This window comes from Oryctolagus cuniculus, chromosome 11 (assembly GCF_964237555.1).
Source record: "Oryctolagus cuniculus chromosome 11, mOryCun1.1, whole genome shotgun sequence".
NCBI lineage: Eukaryota > Metazoa > Chordata > Mammalia > Lagomorpha > Leporidae > Oryctolagus > Oryctolagus cuniculus.
The window spans coordinates 77,369,976-77,396,527 of record NC_091442.1 but is presented as its reverse complement, the minus strand read 5'-3'; the positions used below and the strand labels follow the sequence as shown (position 1 = coordinate 77,396,527).

The 26,552-nt window shown below is 35.7% G+C and overlaps 1 protein-coding gene across 11 annotated transcripts in view; it reads left to right on the top strand.

Annotated features, from left to right (window-relative positions):
* Positions 1 to 24,644, top strand: part of KCNC2 (potassium voltage-gated channel subfamily C member 2) — a 197,289-nt gene extending 172,645 nt beyond the window's left edge. For 2 of the 11 annotated variants that reach the window (XM_008256795.4, XM_002711340.5), the window contains exons 3-5: positions 12,702 to 13,629; positions 15,767 to 15,931; positions 21,492 to 24,644. In XM_008256795.4, the coding sequence (XP_008255017.2) occupies positions 12,702 to 13,629; positions 15,767 to 15,931; positions 21,492 to 21,628 (1,230 nt within the window). In that variant the 3' untranslated portion in view covers positions 21,629 to 24,644. Of the gene's footprint in view, positions 1 to 12,701; positions 13,630 to 14,034; positions 14,139 to 15,766; positions 15,932 to 21,491 lie in introns of all 11 variants that reach the window. The other 9 variants (XM_051845684.2, XM_008256800.4, XM_008256799.4 and 6 more) reach the window with 9 other exon arrangements.
* Positions 24,645 to 26,552: the final 1,908 nt, after the last annotated feature.

The following is a 26,552-nucleotide window of genomic DNA, read 5'->3' as shown; positions in this document are numbered from 1 at the left end:
AAATATGGATTTAGAAACATAGTGATTCCCTAGTCTCCCTCCCACCCATACTCCAACTCTTCTACCTCCTCCTTCTCCTATTCCTACTCTTAATTTTTACAAAGATATATTTTCAGTTTACTTTATACTCATAAGTTTAACCCTGCAGTAAGTAAACAGTTCAATAAATAGTATGAAGAAAAGTCACTGTTCCTCAACAGTAGAAGCAAGGGCTATATTGGAGTGAAATGGAAATTTGAGGTTCCATGTTTGTTTACAACCCTTGTCTCTATTCTATTTTGCAAGTTGCATTCAAAGGAAAAATAAGGGTGGGGTGTTCAGTCTAGCATTTAAAGAGACTGGCAGATACTATGTCAGAGTGCCAGGGTTTGAGTTCCCCTTCCAGCTCCAGATTCTAGCTTCCTATCAACGTGCATCCTGGGAGGCAGTGGTGATGACTAAAATATCTGAGTTCCTGTCATTCATGTAGGGTACCTAAATTGAGTTCTTCTACTTGATGTAACTCAGGCCACTGCAGGCATTTGGAGACTGAACCAGTAGGTAGGAACTTTATCTTTCTATTTTTTTTCTCTCTGACTCTCACATAAAAAAAGAAGTATGTGCTATCAAGCATAGGGTTTTGGACCTGGACTCTAATTATGTGTGTGTGTATGTGTGTGTGCACATGTGTGTGTGCGCACTCACCACTCATACTATTCAGCAAACAGTAGTTTGTTAATTCCTTAAAATGTGGATCCTTTCCTTTTTCCTCCCTAAAACCATTTCGCCAAAGGAAACTATTGATGGTCTAATTATCCCACCCAATAGACACTTTCCTCTCCTTTGAACTCTGAAATTGACATTGTTAATCCCTACTTCTTAAAGTATTCTCTTTCCTCTATATCTCTAACATTGGCTTGCCCTTGTGACTCAAACAGAAAATCTGTTCCCTTATTTGTCTTATTTAATGCTTTCCTTCCTATTCCATTGTGTTTACTATTTACACAAGGCTATTTAAAAATCTATTTGGGGAAGTGGTTGATTATGGCAAATAAATGAATCAAGATTCAGTAAAACCTTATGCTTGGAGTGATCATAATCTGTCATTATTTTCCTGTACTTACTATGCATTAATTCAATGCCATTAACATAAAATATGAGTAAATATGAATAAAACTCCTGCTGTCACGGGTTCATGTTCTATGACAGGAACAGAAACATAAGATATTTTAAAAATTATATAAAGTTCGATAATAGCCATTAACAAGAACACGCTTAATTTTTTTCCAAGATTTCAGGAATTTTTTTCAAAAACCAGTTGATTTCTGAGTTTAATTTTCAGTAATGAATGGTTCTTTGCCAGTCACACAAAAATAAGAGATATATTTTCCATTTAAGGAACTGCTTGTACATAGGTACAAGGCTTAGCAATCCTGGTGCATCAAAGAAAATGGTGATTTCCATAGTAGGAGAGGTAGTTAAGATCCATCTAAGGACATTTCTTGAATGATGTATTAAAAACATTGTGTGTTATCCAGGAATTAGGACCCTTTAAAGTATTTAATTAGATGACTGGCATAATCATATTTTTTCCTTTAAATTGATGTTTATTTCTCACAAGCCAGGAGAAAAGCTAGTTAAAATCAAATTAAAACCCAAACCATTGGCACTGGGAGAAAAAGGAGAAATATACTAGGAATATCTAGAGACTAAGAATCTATAGGATTTAGTGATTCAACAGAAGAAGATGTTAGGGAAAGAAAAACAGTCTTTGTATCTAGTTGACTAATCAGTAAATAATGGTTCAAATTTATCAATAGAGGTGGTCATTGTGCCGCAGTGGATTAAGTTGTGGCTTGGGATGCCCACATCCCATATTGGAATGCTTACGGTTGAGTCTCACATCCACATGTGATCCAGATTTCTGCTAATACACCTGGGAGGGAGCAGATATTAACCCAAGTACTTGGGTCCCTGACACCCCCGTGGGAAACCCAGATTGAGTTCCTGACTCCTGGCTACAGCCTGCTCAGTCCCAGATGCCGCAGGAATTAGAGAATTGATCCAGCAAATGACTTTCTCTGACATTCAGCATTTCAAAGAAATGAATACATAAAACCTAAAAAAGCACAATTATGGAAATATGTAATAGAAAGAGCAGATTTGAACAATATATTTGGTAAGTGGAATTTTAAATGTCTGAGAATTTCAATAATAAAATGTATAAAATCTTATTTTGATTGCCTTCATGTTATTGATCACTTACTTAGGACTCAAGAATCTTGTTGATTTGGGTCTATGTTTATGAATCTTAAGGGAAAGGTATAGATTGATATTTGATTGTCATTGATGTATTGATGGCAGTTAGATTCATGGCCCAGTGTAAGGTATGTTCTAACCAAAGTGCCATGGTGCTGAGAGAGACAGATGCCAGACTTGGATCATGTCTTCAGCAGGTGTTTGTAAGCTAGTCACTTCCTTTTACCTTCACCTTTGCTCTCCCTTCACCTTCCTCATCTTCAATTAAGTATAAACAAGGATTTGTCAAAATTCATCTTGGAAAGTGACTGTTGGTTAAGAAAGATATACTGGGACTCATGGTAGATAGGCTTAAGAATGTGATTCTTTAACTCTAGAGGGCGGTGGTATTCCATGTTATGTCATGTTATGCCAAAACCATGGAATCATTTAAAATATAAATTTACATTAAATATGTTCAATACGAAAATGTAGAAGAAATTATTCATTAAATGGAATTGAGGAATTACAATTCCGATATATATTCTTATGGTGCTATAAATTTTTAAATCATTCTTATGAATGCAAAGTATGGAAGATTTCTTTAATGAAATGTTTATAAACACTTATTTTATGGAGTATGTTAATTACATAAATACTTTAACTTTCATCATGAAACCCAAGGAAATACAATGATACCAGGTACTCATAATTGATGACTTTGAATTCTAGTTAGCTTTTTATGCCAAATTCATTGAGATGATATGATAATGCCTACAAGCCTCCCTTATCTGTAACCTAGAAAATGACACTTGGGGATGATACAGGCAAAGACTGTGAACAATCACAGCTTCAGTTAAATCAGTGTATGGCCTAGACATAAAAAGGTGGAAGTAGTGCTGTGTATTTATATTGCATAAGGAAACACAAAAATAAGATGGAAGGTCATTACCAATGGTCACATAAATCTCAGTGGCCAAAAGTAAAATTTGATTATCACTTTTACTTATTAATATTTCATTGTCTTATATCTATTTCTACACTTGTGTCTATATATGTATGTCTATGTGTAATCTGGATCAACATATATAATGTATCTATCATATGTAAGTATAATATAATTAGATAAGAAATAAAATATAGTATATGTTATAGACACACAAGTGTTTATATATACATATCTGCGGTGAATATCTATACATATCTAAAACTTAACCTTTTCCATTGATTTCTGAACTTGGTAATTGTGAATGGTGTTCCCATTGAAGAAAGAACAGCTTTCTTCAAATTAATTCAAATGCAGTGAAGTCTGTGGATCTACTTTTAAATGGTAATACTTGGATGAAGAAAAATTGATTTCACCAGCCTCAAAGGAGGCCCAAGTAATTCTCAATTCTGTGTGGAATCAGCAGACACTGGGCTCTAGCTGTCCCTGCTTGGCAGGCCCTTGAGGATAGGCTTAGTTATGAAAGGAATCTTTTTTCTCTTTGTGGAGCACAGAGGTCTGTGAATACCACCACACTCTTGTTAATTATGGCAAAGGTGGTGTATGAGACTTGAATATATATACAATTAAGTATGTTTTCTAAATTGAAGGTGCTTTAGGAAAGAAAAAAAATGAAATAGTTCCCATGTATGATTTCTGTGGACTAATAAAATATGCTTAATGATTATTCACAATAATTCAGGTTTAATCCCTTCCTGGTCATTGTTTTCTTTGCATTTTTAAAAAAATTTAATTGTATAATGCATGATTAAAATTTCTGTAGACAATTTTAACTTTAAAGACATATGCAGACCCAGTTAACACTCCCCTGTGTAACACCCCCATTCACTACCACTGTAACACCAGATAGGGCCAATGCTAAGAACATAAGGTTTCTGTGCATTTGTTTCATTGGCTGCATATGAATAAAAAAATGAAATTGGACTTCTCATACGCATTTGCTTTTACTGTAACATGGTACCTTGGAAATAATTCCATATTAATAAACATTGATACCTCATTATTGAAGTGCTATTTTATGGACATACCAGTGACTCATGAACATTTCCATTTTGTAAGTACAAATACCAGCTTAGTTAATTGACCATTCCTCAGTATCTAGCTTTGTCTTTTTGTATAAATATACCAAAATAAGTCTCTAAAGTAAGAATTTGGGGTCAGGGTATTCTTTGAGCTTTGTGTACCTCAGTATTGGAAGTCATTGTCTTTATGTCTTTTTGTCACTATTCTGGGAAGATAGGTAGCATGAGTATAGAATAATGACAAGTTCCCATTTGAAAAAAATATAATATACTTAATGTAAAAACTAAAAATAAATGAATTCCTTGTGGAGTTATAAAAATAGAAGTTTCCTTAGCATATATTTTAGGCAGCTTATTTAAAAAACCTCCTCATAATATTAATTTCATAATATTAAATGATCTCATTAATTTCATCATCAAAACAGAAGTGTTTAATTTTTCTGCAAGTTTTCTCCTCTGTTAAGATTTGTAGTATAGAGGTTTGTGATTATGAATTAATAGGAGGTTGACACAATTTTTATTTTTTAAAAAATTTCTATTTATTTGAAAGAGACAGAGAGAGAGAGAGAGAGAGAGAGAGAGAAAGGGAAGGGAAGGAGAGTTCCCATCCATTGGTTCATTTCCCAATTGCCCTTAACTCTCACAACTGGACCAGGACCAAAGCTGAGATTTGGGAGTCAGAGTGAATTCCTAGTTCTAGGAACATAATATTTAAGTCCATCTATTTGAGTAAGTTTTGGACATGTGGAATCGGTAATAAAAGCATGTGAAGATAACTACAATATTAGTGATACTGCCACGGGGGAACAGAGAAAGGAAATTTTATTGGTATGTCTAGAGTTTTGTGTTTATTTATATATTTATTTAAAAGTCAGAGTGACAGAGAGAAGGTGATTGAAAGAGAAAGATAAAGAGGAAAGAGAAAAAGAAAAAGAGAAACAGGAAAGAGAAAGAAAGAGAAAGAGAAAGAGAAAGAGAAAGAGAAAGAGAAAGAGAAAGAGAAAGAGAACGAGAAAGAGAACGAGAACGAGAAAGAGGTTAGCTGGTTCATTCCCCAAATGCCCACAATAGCTAGAGCTGGGTCAGGCTGAAGCCAGGAGGCAGGAACACCATCAGGATTTCCCACATGAGTGGCAAAAGACTCAAGTACTTGGGCCATGGTCTACTGCCTCCCTGGCACATTAGATAGAAGCTGGATCCAAAGAAGAGAGTGTTAAATCACAGGCACTGCAGTATGGGGTTCTGGCATCCCAAGTAGGGGCATACTCTGCTAATCTACAAATCTCAGCCTTGCTCTTTAGTTTTGGAAGTTCTAACACTTATAAGTAAGTTGCAGAACTAAATTTTATTTATTTTAACTGTAACATAAAAGACTAAATGAGAAAACTTATGTATATCACATTTTTCTACTTTATGTTTGTTATAAATATTTGGATCTACTTGAGTATTTGCTTTTTTAAATAAAGATTCTTTATTTATTTATTTGAAAAGCAGAGATACAGGAAGAGAGTGTGGTTTTTGGGAGAGAGAGAGAGACAGATAAACAGATGCATACATCTTCCATACATTGGTTCATTCTGCAGATGGCCACAATAGCCAGGGATGGGCCAACTGATGAAGCCAGGAATCAAGAATTCCATCCAGGTCTCCCACATGGATGGCAGGGACTCAGGCTCTCAAGCTGTCTTCCACTGCTTTCCCAGCATTAGAAGGGTACTGTATTGGAAGTGGAGCAGCTGGGACTTGATAAAGTGCTCATGTGGGATGCTGGCGCTGCAGGCAGTGGCTTAACCCACTGTGCCACAATGCCAACCCCTGGGCTGTGCTCTGAGAAAGATTGACATAATTCCCTCCATGTAGAGCCTGGACTCTGAAGACTTTCTTACCATAGTGGTGATTGGCAGGGTGCTGGTGTGGGAGAATGAGAATACTGGGCACTCTTTGCAGCTAAATACAGATACTTAAGGAGAAAAGTGCCAATTCATTAGACTCACAAGCCAGAATTCTAAAAAGATATTTCCATTCTGAAACTGTCCGGAATCATGACCATTCCTATGAATTTACTCAGTACAAAATACCTTCTCTGAAAAACTCTAACTTTTGAGGTGTTAAACATGTATAATTTTAGATGATTTACACCAATAGTAGTTTGTTGTCTTACCACAGGGGAAAAGGAAGACAACATAATTCTCTTTTCCAATTCCTCAGCAAGACACAAACTGCATGGACATAAGGAATGGGGCTGCCATTGACCATGTTTGGACCAATGCAGCACTTCAATGTGCTTCTGCTTAAAATGTGACTTTTTATTCTCAATATTCATACTCTATTGTTTAACCTTTATGTCTTTTTTAATCACATCATTTAAATTCTGACTGGAATATGGTTTGCCTAATTCTTTTCTTCTTTTATTTATTCTATTATCTTTTCATCCTACTATTCATCTTTCCTGTTATACTAAATATTAAAATCTGTGCCAAGAGTAGGAGATCTAAAAAAAATTGCATGACATCATTTCAGTCTTTAAAAATTTCTCAGTTAAGTGAAAGAGAAAGACAAATAAATAAAACCTTCCTTTTCTTCCATTTCTTTCCTTTTTAGTTTCTTATTAATATTATTCAGTCTAACTTCACAGTTGTTCAATTCAGCTCTACTCAGTGAGCCAGAAATGAAATTTTCTATAACCAAAGACTTAGAATTAAGTTGAAATAAAGTACACCAAGCTTTTGATAATGTAATCCAAGTGTTTGCCTTGGGATAATTCAAAACTTTCACTCATTTGATACTCATACTAAATTGCTGATAAACTGAGTTGCTATTCATTCCGTGGGAAGGTATGTACTCTGCCAATATTTTCAATGTTTTTATGGGTGCTGAATGTCTTCTGATTACTTTTGATCCTAATTTATTACTCTTCTGCATTTTGGAACCTTGTTGTGTACTTGGTCTTCCATGGTTTGACTCCTATTTGGCTCAATAACTTCATTACTCAAAACAGCATAGACACTAAGCTGCTTTTGTCCATGGTCCTGAAAGCACAACAAAGAAAGCATCTTCTTAAAATATTCTTCATCATTACTTTGAAATATTGCCTACACATCTCTGGAGGGATTTCTCACTTTCTCAGCTTCATTTGTGAATTCTTGCTCCTTATTGCTGGAGACTTTTACTTTTTCACTCTTAAGATTTTAACCTCCTGAGACCGGCACCTTGGCATGGCGGGTAAGCCATGACCTGCACTGCCAGCATCCCATATAGGTGCTGGTGTGAATCCCGGCTGCTCCACTTCCAATCTAGCTCCCTACTAATGCACCTGGGAAAGCAGCAGAGGATGGCACAAGTGCTTGGGGCCCTGCACCTAGGTGGGAGACTTGGAAGACGCTGCTGGCTCCTGGCGTCACCTGGCCCAGCCCTGGCTGTTGAAGCCATTTGGGATGCCAACCAGCAGATGGAAGATTCTCTCTCTCTCTCTTTCTCTCTCTCTCTCTCTCTCTCTCTGTGTGTCTCCTAATCTCTCTCTCTGTAACCCTGACTTTCAAATAAATAAATAAATCTTAAAAAAAAAATGAACTTGTTAACTTCCTTGCTTCAGGCTGATTCCAATCATGTAATTATGAAGTATTGTCCTGTTTTCCTTACAAATCTCTCATTCTATATCATAATTAGTGTCTTTAGCTTTTACAAATTAAATAAATGGCCTTTCTACCTGGGTTTTTTAAAAAGCAATATGATCATCTGCTTCTGAGAAAGATGCTATCTCTTCCTTGGAATGCTGAAGTTTTATGTTCTTTTTTCCCCTAATATAGTGATATCACACTTCAGCTGGTATACGAAGTATTTATTTTCTTTTCTTTCTTTTAAAAAGATTTGTTTATTTATTTGAAAGGCAATTACAGAGAGAAAGAGGAAGAGAGACGGGGTGGGGCAGTCTTCCATCTGCTGGTTTACTCCCCATTTGACTGTAATGGCCGAAGCTGTGCCGATCTAAAGCCAGGATCCTGGAGTTTCTTCCATGTCTTCTACATGGGTGCAGGGGCTCAAGGACTTGGGCCATCTTGTACTGTTTTCCTAGGCCAGAGCAGAGAGCTGGATCAGAAGTGCAGCAGGCAGGACCTGAACCGGTGTCCATATGTGATGCTGGCACTGCAAGCGGCAGCTTTACCAGCTACACCACAGTGCCGGCCCTTATACAAAGTATTTATTTATTTATTTATTTGGACAGGCAGAGTTAGACAGTGAGAGAGAAAGAGAGACAGAGAGAAAGGTCTTCCTTCCGTTGGTTCACCCCCCAAATGGCCGCTACTGCTGGCACGCTGCGCCGATCTGAAGCCAGGAGCCAGGTGCTTCCTCCTGGTCTCCCATGTGGGTGCAGGGCCCAAGAACTTGGGCCATCCTCCACTGCCTTCCCGGGCCACAGCAAAGAGCTGGACTGGAAGAGAAGCAACCGGGACAGAATCCGGCGCCCCAACTGGGACTAGAACCCAGGGTGCCAGCGCTGTAGGCGGAGGATTAGCCAAGTGAGCCAAGGCACCAGCCATACACGAAGTATTTAAAAGCTAAAGATACACAGAACTATAAAGATAGCAAAAAATAAAATACAAACACAAAACCATGATGTGTGTCTTTAAAGAATACTATTATTATAGGTTGAAAAATACTAATACCAAATGACTTGACAAAAACATACAACTTTTGGTTTCCAAATATTTGGTCTTAAGGTTGTGTTTACAGACTGTCCAGATACTTTGTGTGCTCACAAGTGTCTATAAGCCAGAATTACATTAATACACATACCACACACACACACACACACACACACATTACTTTGGATGTAGTAAACTGTTATTATTAAAATTTTAGGAAGGTTTTATCCAGGATCTACAAATCCTTGCATTTGAAATCTGCTCCAATGTATTTGATAACTTGTGAGTATTAACAATGTGCTAAAACAAAGCACTCAAGAATTTTAATTTTTTAAACTTCAGTATGTGTAAAAATCACCTAAGAAGGTTGCTAAATGCAGACTTCCAAAGTACAGCTCAGGAGAGTCTGTGTCTGAAGTCTTACACTGGGATAAACAATTCTGACTCGGTTAAGCTCCCCGGGTGTATTCTAATGAAAATGATCTTTATACCCACATTCCTCTTCTAGGAATACTGGTGGGTAATTTAGCCGGTTTCCAAGTACAAGATGATTCATGTCCTTTTATTCCAAACACCAAAGTATGGTGTCTGAAGACTCTGTTGACCTTTTCCTGACAACATAATAACTCATTTAATGAACACAAACTTTAGGTTGTAGTAGCTCATATTGAGTTAATGTATATCTTTTTAAAAGTACACTAAAATGTACAGAATGATTTCTAACATTTCCTAGTGCTTTAATTTATAAATCACTTCAATATATATGTTTTCTATTTTTACATCATCTCAAACAATGGGGCTGATGCAATAATTGAAGACAAATGAATTCTGAGTCTTCCAGTAGGGCACCAGACCCTTGGAGAACTACCAGTAACAGAACAGTTTTCAGGCCACCTGATGGCCCCTTTTGAACACCTAGGTAATTTTTTTTTTTTTTTACAATTCCCTCATAAAAGGCATTCACCTTTAAAAAGTAAGTTTATCATGCCAGACTGGGATTTATACATTGTGATTTGTGCAACAGAAGGTGTTTGGAAAACCTGCTGCCTCTGTTGTGTGAGAGTTAAGGCATCAGTTGAGAATGGGTGATCAAAAAGCCCAGATATTTTAGTTAAAGCTTCCTACTCAGGGGTACACAGCCTGTTCACATTGTCAGAAGCTGCTATGATCCTTCAATCCAAACACAACCCATTTTTTATCTGTTCAAAGCATAAAGTATTTTTCTTTTTTTTAAATTTATTTGACAGATAGAGTTAGTGAGAAAGAGAAAGGTCTTCCTTCCGTTGGTTCACCCCTGAAATGGCCACTACAGCTGGCGCACTGCGCCAATCTGAAGCCAGGAGCCAGGTGCTTCTCCTGGTCTCCCATGCAGGTGCAGGGCCCAAGCACTTGGGCCATCCTCCACTGCACTCCCTGGCCACAGCAGAGAGCTGGCCTGGAAGAGAAGCAACCAGGACAGAACCCGGCACCCGTATGGGATGCCGGTGCTGCAGGCAGAGGATTAACCAAGTGAGCCATGGCGCTGGCCCCAGCATACCGTTTTTTTCTTCATTGCATTTATCACAATTGAAATCATATATTTTTTGTAATTAATTATTGCATGTCTGTATTCCTAGAAAAACTATCAGTTCCTCAAAGGCAGGGATTGTGTTTTGTTAACTGCTGTTAAGAACCCAGCCCTGTGACCTGTCATAGAGAGGCACTTAATGCATATTTGTTGAATGAATGAAGGAAGGATATGAAAGTATTTGATGGGAAGGGTCTCAGTGTACTAGATGCACAATCATCAAAGTGTACTGCAAAACATTTTGTTCTATGAAGGTGGTCAGGTACACTAAGAATAATTTTGAAAAAGCAAGATATTTAGAATTCTCACATAACTAACTATACTGTAAATGTTAAGAGTTTGAGATGGCAAAGTTAACTGAAAAATGATGACTAAGGAACATTAGAAGAATAAAATAAAAGTACAGTTTAACTGTCTTATGATCTTTATTTGTCTTATAGATAGCAGTGTACACTCATACTTTTGACACTTGGCCTGAAATGGGATTAGGGAATATGGGTGGTGGGTTGGAGGGGTCAATATGTTCATATTGGCAATAGTTTTAGGTAGAATCAGAAATAAACATTACTCTCAAGTCTATAGAATCAAATATTTGGTTCTTTCTAAAAGGTATCGTCTTAGTCTTAGCGTTACCTCAAATAGTTGATTTAAAGAGTATTGTATATTCACTTATACAAAGTGAAACCTGAGTGAAAAAGACTAATATCTCACAATATGTCCACAAAAGCTAATGTTAATGCCAAAACCAAGTGCAACTTGAAGATGTACATGAGAAAGTAAGTCAATACCATGAAAATGATATGCCTTATGATGTCATAAGACTGAGGTATTGTGGATTGAAACTCAATCAGATAAGAAAGGAAGTGGCTTAACTCTCTTGTTGAAGTTGGCTCTGCTCTTCTCAGGGCTATGCTAGAAAAGTAGAGGTTAGGGGACAACTTTGGGTTTGGGATATACCCTATTATTTTCAATTAAGGACTTCTGTTTGTTTTACTGACAAGCTCCTTCTCCTGACTAGTTCATTTGTTTGGATGATCAAGGAAGAGTCTGCTGGTACTCAGTTAGTAAGCTAAATCTGATAGTATTATCATAGAACACGAGGAATCTGCCAGCTTTTTCGAAAGCTTCTGGCACTGACTGCAACAGTTCCATTTACTCAAAAATCTGGGTTGCAAGTTTTAAGACCTCTAATATTAAGTATGTGATGCAACCTGAATAAATGGTTTTCAACACATTTTTATCTACATTCCAGAATTTGGTGAGTTAAGGGGGCAGAATTTGGAGAATTTAGTGTCTTTGATATTATGATCTTTGAAAAGTGGTTTAACTTCTCTGTGCATGACTCCCCTGAATTGTAAAATGGTATGGCACTAGTGTTGTTATAGGGATTAATATGAGTTAATTATATAAATTTCTTTCAAGACAGTGTACTTCCAATAAAAACTATATAAATGAGAGTTCTTATTATTCTGTGTTAGGTGTGTGTGTATTCATATATTATGGACCACAGAAATAAGAAGTTGAATTAAATATAAACTACAATTTTAGAATATGTTTTTCTAAGATTTGACTTTCTTTTTAGTAGAGAAAGAAAATCAACTTTTAATTTGTTTATTAACTCACTTTTTCTCATTTCAGTTGTATTATCTATTTCCCTGCCCAGGTTTTCTGTTTTGGACAAGTCTCCACCTTAAATTTATCAAATTTAAATGATGCCACATATCACAAAAGTCTTTCTCATTCTCATACCTCATGATATATTCTGAGCATTTTGATTATACATTAAAAAACCTATAGTTAAATATGGATGGCTTGACAATTTCTATCAGTGTGTAATATACCCTATATTATAGGTGGAGAACTTGATCTGAAACATAAAGAGTTCTAGAATTATAAACAATGTCTGGAGTCATTGTCTAAATATGTTTCTAGTCCATTGTCATCTAAATATTTTTGAAGTGATTTTTATGCTCTCTTCATAGATTTTACTTTTTTATATATATGAAGCAAAAAATATTTTCAACATAAAGCAAGACTTTGGGTCTATATGAATTGAAAGTAGAACTTGAATGACACTGTGTTCAATCTAATTAAGGTTACATACACATTGGTTTTTTAAACTTGAGTAACATCTCATATGAAATTTCCAAATATGCATTGTTCTTTTTCATTTACAGGGATTGATGCTCTTAGAGTTGGATAAAAATGTGTCAGATCACTCTTCTTTTTTTATTTTTTCTTCACAGTTTATTGCTTTTGCTTCTTTATTCTTCATCCTGGTTTCAATCACAACCTTTTGCCTGGAGACACATGAAGCTTTCAATATTGTTAAGAACAAGACAGAACCAGTCATCAATGGCTCAAATGTCATTCTACAGTATGAAATTGAAACGGATCCTGCCTTGACATACATAGAAGGAGTATGTGTGGTGTGGTTCACTTTTGAATTTTTAGTCCGTATTGTTTTTTCACCCAATAAACTTGAATTCATCAAAAATCTTTTGAATATCATTGACTTTGTGGCCATCCTACCATTCTACTTAGAGGTGGGACTCAGTGGGCTGTCATCCAAAGCTGCTAAAGATGTGCTTGGCTTCCTCAGGGTTGTAAGGTTTGTGAGAATCCTGAGAATCTTCAAGCTCACTCGTCATTTTGTAGGTCTGAGGGTGCTCGGACACACTCTGCGAGCTAGTACTAATGAATTTTTGCTGCTGATAATCTTCTTGGCCCTAGGAGTTTTGATATTTGCTACTATGATCTATTATGCTGAGAGAGTAGGAGCTCAACCTAATGACCCTTCAGCTAGTGAGCACACGCAATTCAAAAACATTCCCATTGGGTTCTGGTGGGCTGTGGTCACCATGACTACCCTGGGATACGGGGATATGTATCCCCAAACATGGTCAGGGATGCTGGTGGGAGCCCTATGTGCTCTGGCTGGAGTACTGACAATAGCCATGCCGGTGCCTGTCATTGTCAACAATTTTGGAATGTACTACTCCTTGGCAATGGCGAAGCAGAAACTACCAAGGAAAAGAAAGAAGCACATCCCTCCTGCTCCTCAGGCAAGCTCACCTACTTTTTGCAAGACAGAATTAAACATGGCCTGCAATAGCACACAGGGTGACACATGTCTGGGCAAAGACAATCGACTTCTGGAACATAACAGATCAGGTAAGGCACAATTTCAAATGCATGTTGTTAAATACTTTATAGACCAGTATGTCCCTTAGGCAGAAGGCAGTCATTTTCATTTTCAGCAAATGTTCATGAGTTTTCGTTCCTATCCCTTCATAAAATATGTACTTATGTCAGGCTTATAGATAGCTAGACTAGTTTTTTTTTTTTTTTAAACAAACCCCAAATAGAGGTCTGCATAGCTGGTCTATAGAGTTTTCCTGCTTTAGTGGGAATGCCTTTTGCTGATGGTGCCAATATTTTCTTTTGCCTGTTTGTTACTTTTGTGCCAATGTTTCTTTGTTTCCTTGCACGATGTGATGGTATAATAATGGTCGTTTTCCATCCTTCACCCTCAAAATGTTGATCTCCATATTGTTTGGGTTGGTGTGTTTGTCTCAGTTTCACCTCTGCCACATGGTGCCATGCATCTCAACCTAATTCACAAGAAACAGTTATTTAAAAAGAATGGATGCTTACGTTTCCAAGGCCTGAACACCAAAGAGGTGATATGGAAGATAATAATTTTAATAACAAAGCTCTTCCCTAGTAACCTTCTAGGGCATTGATTATATTCTTCATTGTTCTTAACTTAGTTAGGTGTCTCAATATAACCGCTTAGGTGAAACCAGATGGCCATAATAAAAACAAACCAACATTAATCAAAGGATAGATGATCTGTTTTTGCCAGAGTTGAATTTCTCTGCATGTTCCCCTTTTTGTACATTATTCATTGAGCTCTGTCTTATTACAGAGAATAGAATTTTGGATAAATTACTGCTTGAGATTCATTGAACCCCTGCTCCCTTCCATTGTCATAGGATTGACTATAAATTGGTATTCAGTTTGCCAAATGATAGTAGAGTCATCTCTAGTCTATTATGTTTGATACAGGTGAAATATTTATTCAATTTAACTGGCTTACATTCTACTATGAAAATTTAAGGTATATATAGTTCCTGTAGCTTATATATACCTTTCATCTTTCTCTTGTAGAACAATGATTTATGATGAGATCATGTGAATAATTCTGAGTTGTTTAGAAATGACATTAATTAGCAAAGTAAGCAAGCAAACAACAAAAGAAAGTGAAATTTTCAGAGTTTCCCTCTTAGCTTTCAGAAACTTTTAGGAGGTAAATGGAAAAAAAGATACTATTAGAATTAGCTGCTGTTTAAAATTTGCTTTTCCAGTCCTTATGTTCATAGTAAATTGCTCTGCAAATTCTGTCAATAGACAAGGGAACTTTTAAAAGTTCATGAAAAATGAAATTGAAAGTTTGTTTTGATTCAAAAAATTAAAATCCATGCATAATTTTTTTCATAACACATTTTCTATGAACCTTTTGAAGACAGCTGGTATATCTGAAAACGGTTAAGAATATATTTAGGAAAGGTGGACTTTCATCAGACTTCTAAGATTATCTGTGCAGAGCCCTGAAGAAGGACATGGAAAAGGAGGACACTCTGATCTTGGGTAAAAACTGTAATGACAAGCTGGTTTCTAGGCTGAAAGGAAGTGAAGGTCTTTGGCAAGCCTACAGAAGTAAACAAATAGTTATTCCAAGGGCATTTGGAGAAGTTGATCTTGTTCCATTGTATGCTCAAAAGTATTTTACCAGTAAAAGTGGAGGACATGGACAAACATTTGTGTGCTTTGCTGTTATCTTCATAAAATTTTTAGGAAAAATAGTACTTCAGAAAATAACAAAAGTGTGTCTCTTAAAGACCTGCAAAAATACATTTGATTTATCTTTTCCTTAGAAAGTTTCCACTTCTAAAGACTTCTAGTCACAATAACTAAAACTATGTAAACATTATAATATAAAATTTATGTGCTGCTTCAGTATCATAATTATTTTGTGTTCATCTCATTTCTGTGAAAGCCAGTTTCTTAAAAGACAAAAAAGGCCATACAGGAATTAAAAATTCTGAAAGAACATTCCCTTTCCAATACATTTCCATTATGCATCAATACATCAAGTTTTGTGATGAGTGATGAGAATTCTTTTTCTTATTGTGATTATTGTGTTTTGTATATTGAGTGATTGGACTACGGCATCGGTGTAAACTCTTTGTACTGTCTCATTTCCGCGTCCATTACTGTCTGTCAATGGGCATGGTGCTGTGACCAGTGTTATCAGGTGACGACAGTACAGGAAGTGAGCCGCCATTATCACCCCCAGAAAGGCTCCCCATCAGACGCTCTAGTACCAGAGACAAAAACAGAAGAGGGGAAACATGTTTCCTACTGACGACAGGTGATTACACGTGTGCTTCTGATGGAGGGATCAGGAAAGGTAGGCATACATTTAACCGGAACTTAACAGGTGACTTAGCAATTAAGTGTTTGAAATACATGGAGTGCTGTACAATGTTTGTTCATCATTTTCTAGAAAAGCCTGCGTATAGTGCTCTTTTCCTCTCTCCATCACATCTTTCATTATAAATATTTAAGAATACATATCATAACAGTGTACTTTATTGTCATTTCTTAAATGAGTTACATCCTTCTTTCTTTTTTATTTGTCATTTGTCTATGGACAGAACTGTAATGGAATACATAAATATTTATCACTCATTCAATTATTTTAGTATATATTTGGCAGTCTTTAAAAATTATCTTTTTTACTGCAACAAATAAAACTCAGTGGGTGGCTCTATGCATATATTTGATGATTAATTAATGATATAGAACAATTATTTTTTTCAAAATAAGGCATTAAACATTCTAATTGTCTATTTTTCCTATACTTAGGCAGTTTTTTCCAGTGGTTTATTTGAGTATCACAAGGTTGTGAATGTACAAGATTTTCAGCTACATTGAACAGTATATTTAATAACTTAAAATACTATTTATGTATTTACAAAATGCACTTCTGGAAGTTATTTTCAAGACCAATGAAAATAATTTTGTTTACTGCCATTTTTCTACAGACACTGCATAGAGCTAGACACATAGACGATTTTAAGATGTGTTAAATACATGTTGAGTGAATGAAAATTGAAGGCCAGGTGTCTTTGTTAAGGAAGAAAACAAAATGTTATAGCTCTACTTCATTACCTGGTTCCTTTTCCTTCAATTGTACTAATATCTGTAAGGATTCCTTGTTGGTTTTCCTTTTTTGGCAAACTCTACAGACATAAAGACAATTGGAGTTATTTATCTTGTCTTTAAGAATGGTTTTGTGATCATTATAACCCACTTTTCTAAAAAAAAAATACTGATCCATTCTTTCCTTATCTCCATCTTCCATAACTTCAGTTTCTTTATTGCCTTATGTATCTCCTTTATTCCCCGAATATAAAAGAACTATAATGATTTATTATATTAATTGGCCAAGTTTGAATGAAAAGACTCTCCTGAACTTTGGCATTGATTCAATTGCATTTTAAAACCACCATGCTTATTTGTTATTCATTACAGTTCCTACCCATTTAATTCTTTATCATTTTACTCCAAAAATGAAACATTTCATTACACATGCTGTACATTTCTTTCAATTTTTCTAATCACTTTATATTGTTCTGGGCTTCTATGCCTTTGAAACTCAAAAGAGAAGGCAAGAGAATCTTCAGTGAGCAATATTTTGAATACTTCTGCATTCCAGTTCTTTTCACTGTCAGCATTTGTTGATTGTACTAATGTGATTCAATTATCTGAAATAATTTTATTGTTTACTGTTTTATATTTACACATATACATATGCACTAGAAAAAATTTAAAGATTTTATGAAGATAGTGAATACTCTATTACAGTATCTGAGAAAATATATGTACAAATACACACATTAAATCATAACAATAATACCAAACTAATAATACCTTATGTAGAACATACTTTCTAATTGCATTGTATATTTTACCTTACTATATACACATATATATGTATATGTGCTTACATTTAAATATGTTTTGAGCATCATCCAATAAAGTATCACTTGTAATATTTATTGCAAAATTATATGACTAAGGTACTTATTAGAATATTTTTCTTCTGTTATGCAATATTTTGAATTTTAAACTGTCAAAGGAAATCATGGATGAGGAAAGGCTTTTCAAATTATAAGTCATTGTGTAAATATAAAGGTTTATTCTAAAATTGCAGTTGTATAAGCAAAGTAATTAATAAGATATTTAGTGTTCACAAAAGTTATATATTTATTATTATTTCACAAATATAAATTCTCTTCATCAATGGAAACATCTTAGAAAACTTATCCATGAGCTTTTAATTCTTTGTCATTTCTCACAGAATCAACTCTTTTTAATTCTTGCTTTATTCATTAGTAGATATGTGTTTTCTTCTCTGGTAATATTTCTAGATAAACTTGTTTAATCTCTTTAGTGTGTCATCTTGTCTAGCTAGAATTCATTCACTTCTCCTGTTTCCGTTTATGTTGGTTAAAGGTTTTTCTCTTTTTACTTCTAGTTTGACATCTATTTTTCCATATGATCCTTTCATTTACCTTTCACGTTGATTTCTCTAATGACTTCATTTTAGAGTTCTAAATATACTCCCTACCATAGTCATATAAATGTAAAGAAATTACTGGATTCCCATTCAATGGTTAGTTATTAGCTAAAAATAAGAATTTGATTGGACATACATGAAGGAAATGTAAGGGTTCCCTAAGAGAGTGAACTCCCAATACTTAGAACCAATGTTTTTATTTGTACAGTAGATTTTTTTTAAGATTTTTATTTACTTATTTGAGAGGTAGAGTTACAGACGGTGAGAGAGAGACACACAGAGAGGATTTGTAGAGTAGTTTTTTTTTTTTTTAAGATTTATTTATTTATTTATTTGAAAGAGTTACACAGAGAGAGAAGGAGAGGCAGAGAGAGAGAAAGAGGTCTTCTATCCGCTGGTTCACTTCCCAGTTGGCGGCAACGACCGGAGCTGTGCTGATTCAAAGCCATTAGCCAGGAGCTTCTTCTGGGTCTCCCATACTGGTGCAGAGGTCCAAGGACTTGGACCATTTTGCACTGCTTTCCCATCCCATAGCTGGATGGGAAGTGGAGCAGCTGTGTTCTAACCGTTGCGAGTATGGGATGCCGGCACTGCAGGTGGCGGCTTTACCCACTATGCCATAGCACTGGCCCCTGTATGGTAGTTTTAAGGAGACTATATGACAAAACTTAAATATACCCATGGGTAGATCATGGACAGTCAGCTTCAATATTGTCTCAAATAAGTACATGTTCTTAAGTACTAAATAAAATTCATGTTATATATTTAAATGTTGGTTCAAATTAGGTTCAGTATTGCTTATGCTAATGAAAGATATTTCTAGCCACTCCAGTAAAGCTTGATTAAGCAAAACATTGTGTCAAAACCTTTAGTTAGAAGTGAACATTTAAAATAAAAAATAAAGATATATGAATCACATATAATTTTACTAATTAAATACTTCTTGCTGAATTAGTAAGTTTTCTTAGATCAATACTGAAATTACTACCATTAAAAATAAAAGGACCTATAAACAGAATGGACAATTTTTATATTAACTATTATCTAGATAAATAACTAACATGTATGACTCTAATCAAGAATTATATGTTGCTGATAGAATTATTATAAAGCTGTCAAATAGATATTTAGCTTCCTGGAAATCCTATATTGAGATTGGAGGTTGTGGGGGACAAAGTTATAAATTGGTGGAGCAATGATTTGTAGGTATTAACAACCCTTTTGGTTCATGCATATTCACCAGTTTCCCTTTAATCAAAGTCAATCAATGTTTAAAGTCTAATTTACATTTTCATGTTACACAGTCAACTTCTACTGCTTAGAACAAATTACTGTTTGTACAATTCCTTAAGGTGTTATTTCAGACACTTTACAGAGGAGCAGCAATAATGAACCCTCCAGGCACATTAAAGTCCTTAAGAAATGATAAATTACTTGCAATTTAAAAAAATTATTTAAGACATCCCCCTGTTATCTATTGCATCATCTATTGGTACAGAATGAATACATATCACAGCCATCTTTCGTACTTCACAAAACTAACAAAACATTGGGAAATATCTCTTTTTTAAGATAATTCTTTAATTAGCATAAATTATATTCTAAAGAACTTTATCATAGTTTTATTAACTATGGCGTAAGTTTTCATTTGTTAAAGAAGACTTCCAGTTTTCTGAAAATTTTTATATGAAAGGAGGAGGTGTTACTTATTCCTCTTCCCTTTCCAGTCTAGTTTTACTCTGAAATAGAGCTATTTTGCAATGCATATCCATAACTGCCTTGGCCTCTCATAAATCAAATAATTAGATAAGTCAATTTTCCACTTCAGTGAAAGGAGAAGAAATAGCGATAGCTTCTTCCCTGGAAGTTCTAAGAAAAGATAGATTTAAAGAAGTAGCTCGAAGGAACATGAAGTAAAAGAGAAGACCCATTTCTTCCTTCCTCAATTATTAAATACAATTCTGGCCCAACGATTATATACACACATGGGAACCTACTTGCTCAATTTTGGTTATCCAAAGAGATTTTAATTTTCCTGTTCTTTAAGAGTTTTTTTTTCATGGAACTATCAGAACATTCATTTCCATAGCTATGTAATATGATTATTGTTTTAGACAATGGCCTACTTTTGAGACATTTCATTTCATTATTAACACTCAGTTCTCCCTACCTCAATTAACCTCTAATGGCTTGTAATTAAAATTATATGAATATATTAATCCTCCCCAAGGTGATCTTGGTAGGTATTGTTTGTTCGGCAAAGTAAACCTATTGGGCTAAAATTTGTGAGAGAACCTTTTATTCTATAAGTTCATTGCCATCATGAACAAAAGACGTAGAATGCAAAATAATAGAAATAGAAGGTGAACTGAGACAAGATTTTTCTCATTTTATGAAAGAAGAGTAAGGGGAGGAATTTAGCTGAAGCATCTTGTACTGAAATACAGACTTTATTGCACTGGAATTATGATTAAATTTATATTCATTCTTTCATAGTTCTTTGCATTTTTTCCAAGGTAGTAGAAATATGACATTCTACATCACCTGGATAATGGCATCCATTGTCATTATTCAAGAATAAAGGATAAAGAAGGCCGGCGCCGCAGCTCACTAGGGTAATCCTCCGCCTGTGGCGCCGGCACACTGGGTTCTAGTCCCGGTTGGGGCGCCGGATTCTGTCCCGGTTGCTCATCTTCCAGGCCAGCTCTCTGCTGTGGCTCGGGAAGGCAGTGGAGGATGGCCCAGGTGCTTGGGCCCTGCACCCCATGGGAGACCAGGAGGAAGCACCTGGCTCCTGGCTTCGGTTTGGCCGCAGCGCGCTGGCTGTAGCGGCCATTTGAACCAACAGAAAAAGAAGACCTTTCTCTCTGTCTCTCTCTTACTGTGTAACTCTGCCTGTAAAAAATAAATAAATAAATAAAAATAAAGAATAAAGCTGGAAGATTAAATATTCTAAGAAAAAAAGTTGTTCACTTAAAGTTTAGTATGCTTAACCAAATTTAAAAAAGGAAAATATGCAGCTTATTTCTTTTATTCTCAGGAGCACATTCTAAAATTTTTCAATATTGGCCAAGTTTACAGCTTACTTAATTTGCTTTGCCTAATTTTAAGAGTTCTAGTAGTCTATATGCCAAAATGAATAAGTCTGGGAAAGAATATATCTTGAAATATTGAAAATATAATTTGTGATAGCTACTTTAAACTTTAGGGAGTGACAGAGTCAATTTCATTTTTTGAGTTATAAGTTGTATCAATATTGAATTCTTTGTAAACAAATCTTCTTTGAGATCAAAAATAGCAGTTTTTATTATCCTGTGTGGTATTGTTTGTCTTTGTCTGTTTTCTGGTTGAATTCAACTGACATCTGTGCATTTTTTCATAAAAGGATATGAAAAATCCCGAAGCCTAAACAACATAGCGGGCTTGGCAGGCAATGCTCTGAGGCTCTCTCCAGTAACATCACCTTACAACTCTCCTTGTCCTCTGAGGCGCTCTCGATCTCCCATCCCATCTATTTTGTAAACCAAACTGCACCATTTGGCTAAATTGCATTAATTCAAGTACTGTTTATCCCATAATGGAAATAATTAAAAGTAGACTTACTCCAGGCTCCATTAAAATAGTATAAGTCCTGCATGATGCAACTATTTGAAATCAGAAATGCCACTTGGGTAGCTAATGGATCTTATCCTGGCTTTAAAGATTATCTAAAATAGTGCTACTACTTCTTCATATTTATTGCCCTGATCTCCTTTGCAATAAGATGACAGATAGTGTCATATATTGGCCAGTATCTTAATAAATAAACATATCTTCAGGGAGATGTAATTAAACCAGTGTGCTTCCAAATGCCAACCACTTCATTGGAACTTCATTTCTTGTGACTCTAAACCATTCTGAAGATGTCTGGGATCCTATCTTGATTGTACACGACATGACTGTGGTCTGCTCATTTGCATAGGCCATCTTGTCTCTATCACCTGAAAGCAGTGTTGCGGAGTCCGGGGACCACGGATGGCTCGGGATATGTGTACTTGCATCAAACCATCCTGCTGAGATGAGAGTGCTGGTCGACTGTTCTGCATGTTGAATGGTGGGCAGGGAGGGCAAGTTTCTCCCTGACCTTTTCTTCCTTATTCTTTGAAAGAAATATTTGTTTCAAATAGTTTAATTTCTATGTTGATTTCTTTTTCTTCAAACATGCTGTATTGGAGTTCTGCATGTCTCTGGTTGTTTGCACACAGATAACTACAAAGAGGTTGTCATTACTGGTTACATGCAAGCTGAGGCCAGATCTCTTACTTAGTGACTTGGGGAAGGCACAAAACATGAGCGAAAGGTAACTACCAGTCAGGCCTGCATTGTTTAGCCAGGAATCATTGCCTGGTACTGGAGTCATCTTGTTTTAAACCCAAGGATTGGTCATCATTTTCAGAAGCAGAGTGCCAAATATCACCCAAAACTCCCGTGTCTTTTTGTATCCTCTTCCTTTATTTTTATTTATTAATTTTTGTGCAAACATAGAAGATCATTGGTGTTCAATGGAAGATATTTTGACTAGCCTTAAATTTCTGAATCAAGGGATTAATCAGATTTTTAGGCAATGTTTAATGAGGTGCTTTGTTCTGTGTGTTGTTTCTGTCTATCTGTCTTAGCTCCCTGTCTTAACTGTAAATGCCATCTGTCTCCATGAAGCACAGAAATGCCTTGATAAAGTGTTTTTGATGTTAATACTGGGTTGCCTCAGCCTGCCCCCACCCCTTGCCTTCTTTCCTAAATGGAGCAGCCTCTCTGATTTATGTATAATAAAGATGCCCTATAGACTACCTATGTTAATTGGCACTGTGAATCTTTTTGATAAGCACGATTTAAGCAGCAATTTCACCACTGCACTTGGTTGCTTGCTGCAGAATCAGTTGTGACTACCTAGCAACCAGCATTCATCACTACACTTCAACAAAATCCCTAGGGAGTCTTACTCAGTCTGAGTGGGGGAAACTCTGTTTGTACATCTCTATGAATGCAGTAGCAACAGTGCATCTGGTGAATTGCACGTATGAGGGAAGAAAAATGCCATTATACAAACTGGGGGATAAACACTGTTTCTAAGTCATTCAGGATCCTAGAGATTATTGGCTAATTCCTAATCCTGATGTTTAAATTTTATTAGGAAGATAATTGTCACTTTTATAATTGGCCATGAAACATGTATTATTCTATAGCTCCAAGTTCTAGCGCATGATCTGCATGTCAGAGATCTTGTACAGCAATGTATTTATCCAGACATATGTATCTGATATTTAGAGATACAGTGGTTTTTTTGATAATGCCACACATAGAACGTTATAATTATACACAAGTTTGTGGTTAAGGAATTAATATGCTGTCTGGTGCTGCTGTTATTGACTGCAGTGTTGTACAGAATTTGTCATGGATTTTTGACTGCTGAAAAAGGGACAGTGGAATTTAGCCATACCAAGGACTATACTGGAAAGAGACTTCTGCTCTGCTGCTGAATGCCCCCCCGATGGGACCAGGTTGTACTTGGACGAGGTCCCTGCATCTTCACAAGGCACCTTAAGCTTATAAAAGAACTGTGGCTGGAACTCATTTGGTGCTCCCCATATGAGTGGCCTGCCTGTGGACTGGCCAGTGTCTATGAAACAACTGTAAATACCAACAGGTGTGCATGGGTCAACAGCTTTGACCATCTCACATCAAGGGAAGCCAAATCCATGATCAACATCTCTGATGCTTCAAGTAGGCCCACATGTCTTTGGATTACTCTTTGTGGGCCTGCAGTAGGTTGCGCAGTGAATTACAAGGCATTGATATTATGTAGCATAGATCTGTCTTAATTTCTCTGATTTCTCTTTGTTGATTGGATCCGTGAACATTGGCTATATTGTTTTGTTATAAACCACTTATTATAAACTTGTCAATTATGTTATGAAGTTTTTTGTGTCTACTTATCAACACTGACCTATTTTGAATTGCATATTTGATTAGTTCTGGAAAATTGTTACAGCTTGTAGAAAATCACCAACATTATTTATTATTTAAGACTTTTGTCATTGTTACCTCGATTATAAATATTATAAAAATAAGATTCTGGTAATGAGAGTATATTTTTATTAAATGACCAAGGAACAATGTCATTCTGTAGTAGAATATTAATCAAATTATATCCTAAAGTGTATATTTTGCATAAGAGAGATATTCTTCAATCAATTTTTGCAAGTTTTGTGGCAAATGAAGCTTGTATTTGTCTTTAAAACTGTTGTAGTTGAAACTGTATAAAACTTTTTCACCTCGCTTAATCAATTATTTCCAGAATCTATTAGTTCCCCTGGGATTCTGAATATAACAAATGTCCTAATTATAAACCCCTGTGTCGTGAACCTTTTGTAAACATTTCAAGGTGCATGCACAACCTTGGTGGTGACCGATGGAAATGTAACTAACTGAAATGAAGAATAAAAGGCAAATGAACTGGGGATAAACTTGAATCCTATCTGATTAAATTATTCATATTCTTTTCTTGACTTTTTTCTTTGTTGTGGTTTTCAACACAGGCTTTACTGTTTTTATGTTTCAGAGAACCTTACCAAACACTCACACATAATAAAGAATTTGGAATGAGAAGATCTTAAAACATACACAGCTCTCACTTTCATTCAAGTCTCTGGCATATAGCTAGTGCTTTCCTCTTACTTTGCTTCTTTTTGATTTATCTGCCTAAATTTTTTTCACAGCTCTAAGATGGCAAAATTACTAATTATTATGATAGTCAGCATTTATAAGGTATTTTATGATACTGAATTTTCACTTACATTTTCCAATTTAACCATCACAACAATGATGAAGACAAGTCATTTTGTCTTCATTTTATTGGTAGTAAAGTTAAGGATGATACAGACAGAACTGTTTCCTTACATTTTTGTCACAATTTTCCCTGCCATAGTTTCTTATGTTTTAAATATTTACTGGGCCTCTTGTTGTAAATGCCCTATCATTAAATTTTCTGTCTCACTTTTGGGTAAAAGACCTGTTTTGGCAACACACCACACAAAGATGGGATTCCATCTACATTTTGAGGATGGAGGTACATTTAACCTGTAAATGTCTATGACACCATCCAGGAGTAGGGGGCAGTGAAGGTGAAAACAGAAAAGGCCGGAAAATCCAACACTTTCCCATAATGCATTAGCAAAACCTTCACTATGTCTAAAACTGTTCAGGGATTCTTATTAAGAAGCTATTAAGAATCTGAGATCAGAACAGGGAATCTGTCTAAATACTGATAAAATTTTTTAGTCAATAATGTCAGAATGTTAGTTTTATAGTAGAAAGAAGGATAATGTAGGAAGGAGAAAGAATCCATTTTGCTTAGATGATAATTAGCCCCAAGGTCAGTTTTAAAAAAAAAATAGTAATTAAATAGTTGTGAATGAAAAGTGAAAGCATTCATTTAATCTTTGCAATAAATCATAAGACAGACTCATGGAGCAGCAATAATGAACCTTGAAAGACACTGAATGTGTCAACAGTATTATCAGGCTGTATTACAAAGCAGGGACTCTGGAGAATTTACAATGTACTTGAAGACAGTTAGCGCTAAATGAGTACTAAAATATTAAAATGCCTACAAGTTTAAGATGATTAAAATATGTTGTCTAAATTTTTTCTTAACCCAAAATTTTCTTCCTATCTTTCTTTTTTCCACTGCTGAAACTTAATTAATTGGTGAAATACTTAAATATTATTAAACCATAGATATCTGAGTGTAGTAATTTTCTCCAACATTTTTAAAATAGACTATTTTTAAAAGCACACTTAACTTCATAGTAAAATTGAGTAGGAATTACAGTCAGTTCCCACATACCATTGTCCCCATACATGTACCACTTACCACATACTACAGAGGGTGGTGCATCTGTTACAGTCAGTGATCCTATTAACCTACACTCACCCATTATTATCAACCAAAGGCCATAGTTTGAATTAGGGTTCACTGTAAGTAGTGTACATTCTATGAGTTTTAAGAAATGTATAATGATCTGTGACCACAATTTTAGCATGATACAGAATAATTTCTGTGGGGAGCAGACCGGACTAGACTAAGTTACTGGAATTAAGACTTATTCTATGCATCTGCTCTCCTACAATATGGCGCTGGGAGAGGAGAAAACAGCTTCTACCCAGCTGCCTCCAGTTCAACCAATAAACTGTAGGACTTGCTCCTGATTGGAGGAGAGCGGCGTGCTCAGCGTGTGGGCAGCCGAGTTAGGATTGGCGGAGGAGGACTATAAAGGAGGAGAGAGACGGCATGCACCAGGAACATCTAAGGGGAACATCTAAGGGGAACACCTGTGCAGCCCCCGAGAGAGCTGGCCAGCGGTGTGCCGCTCCCCTGCGGAAGTGGGGAATGTGGCCAGGGGGAACC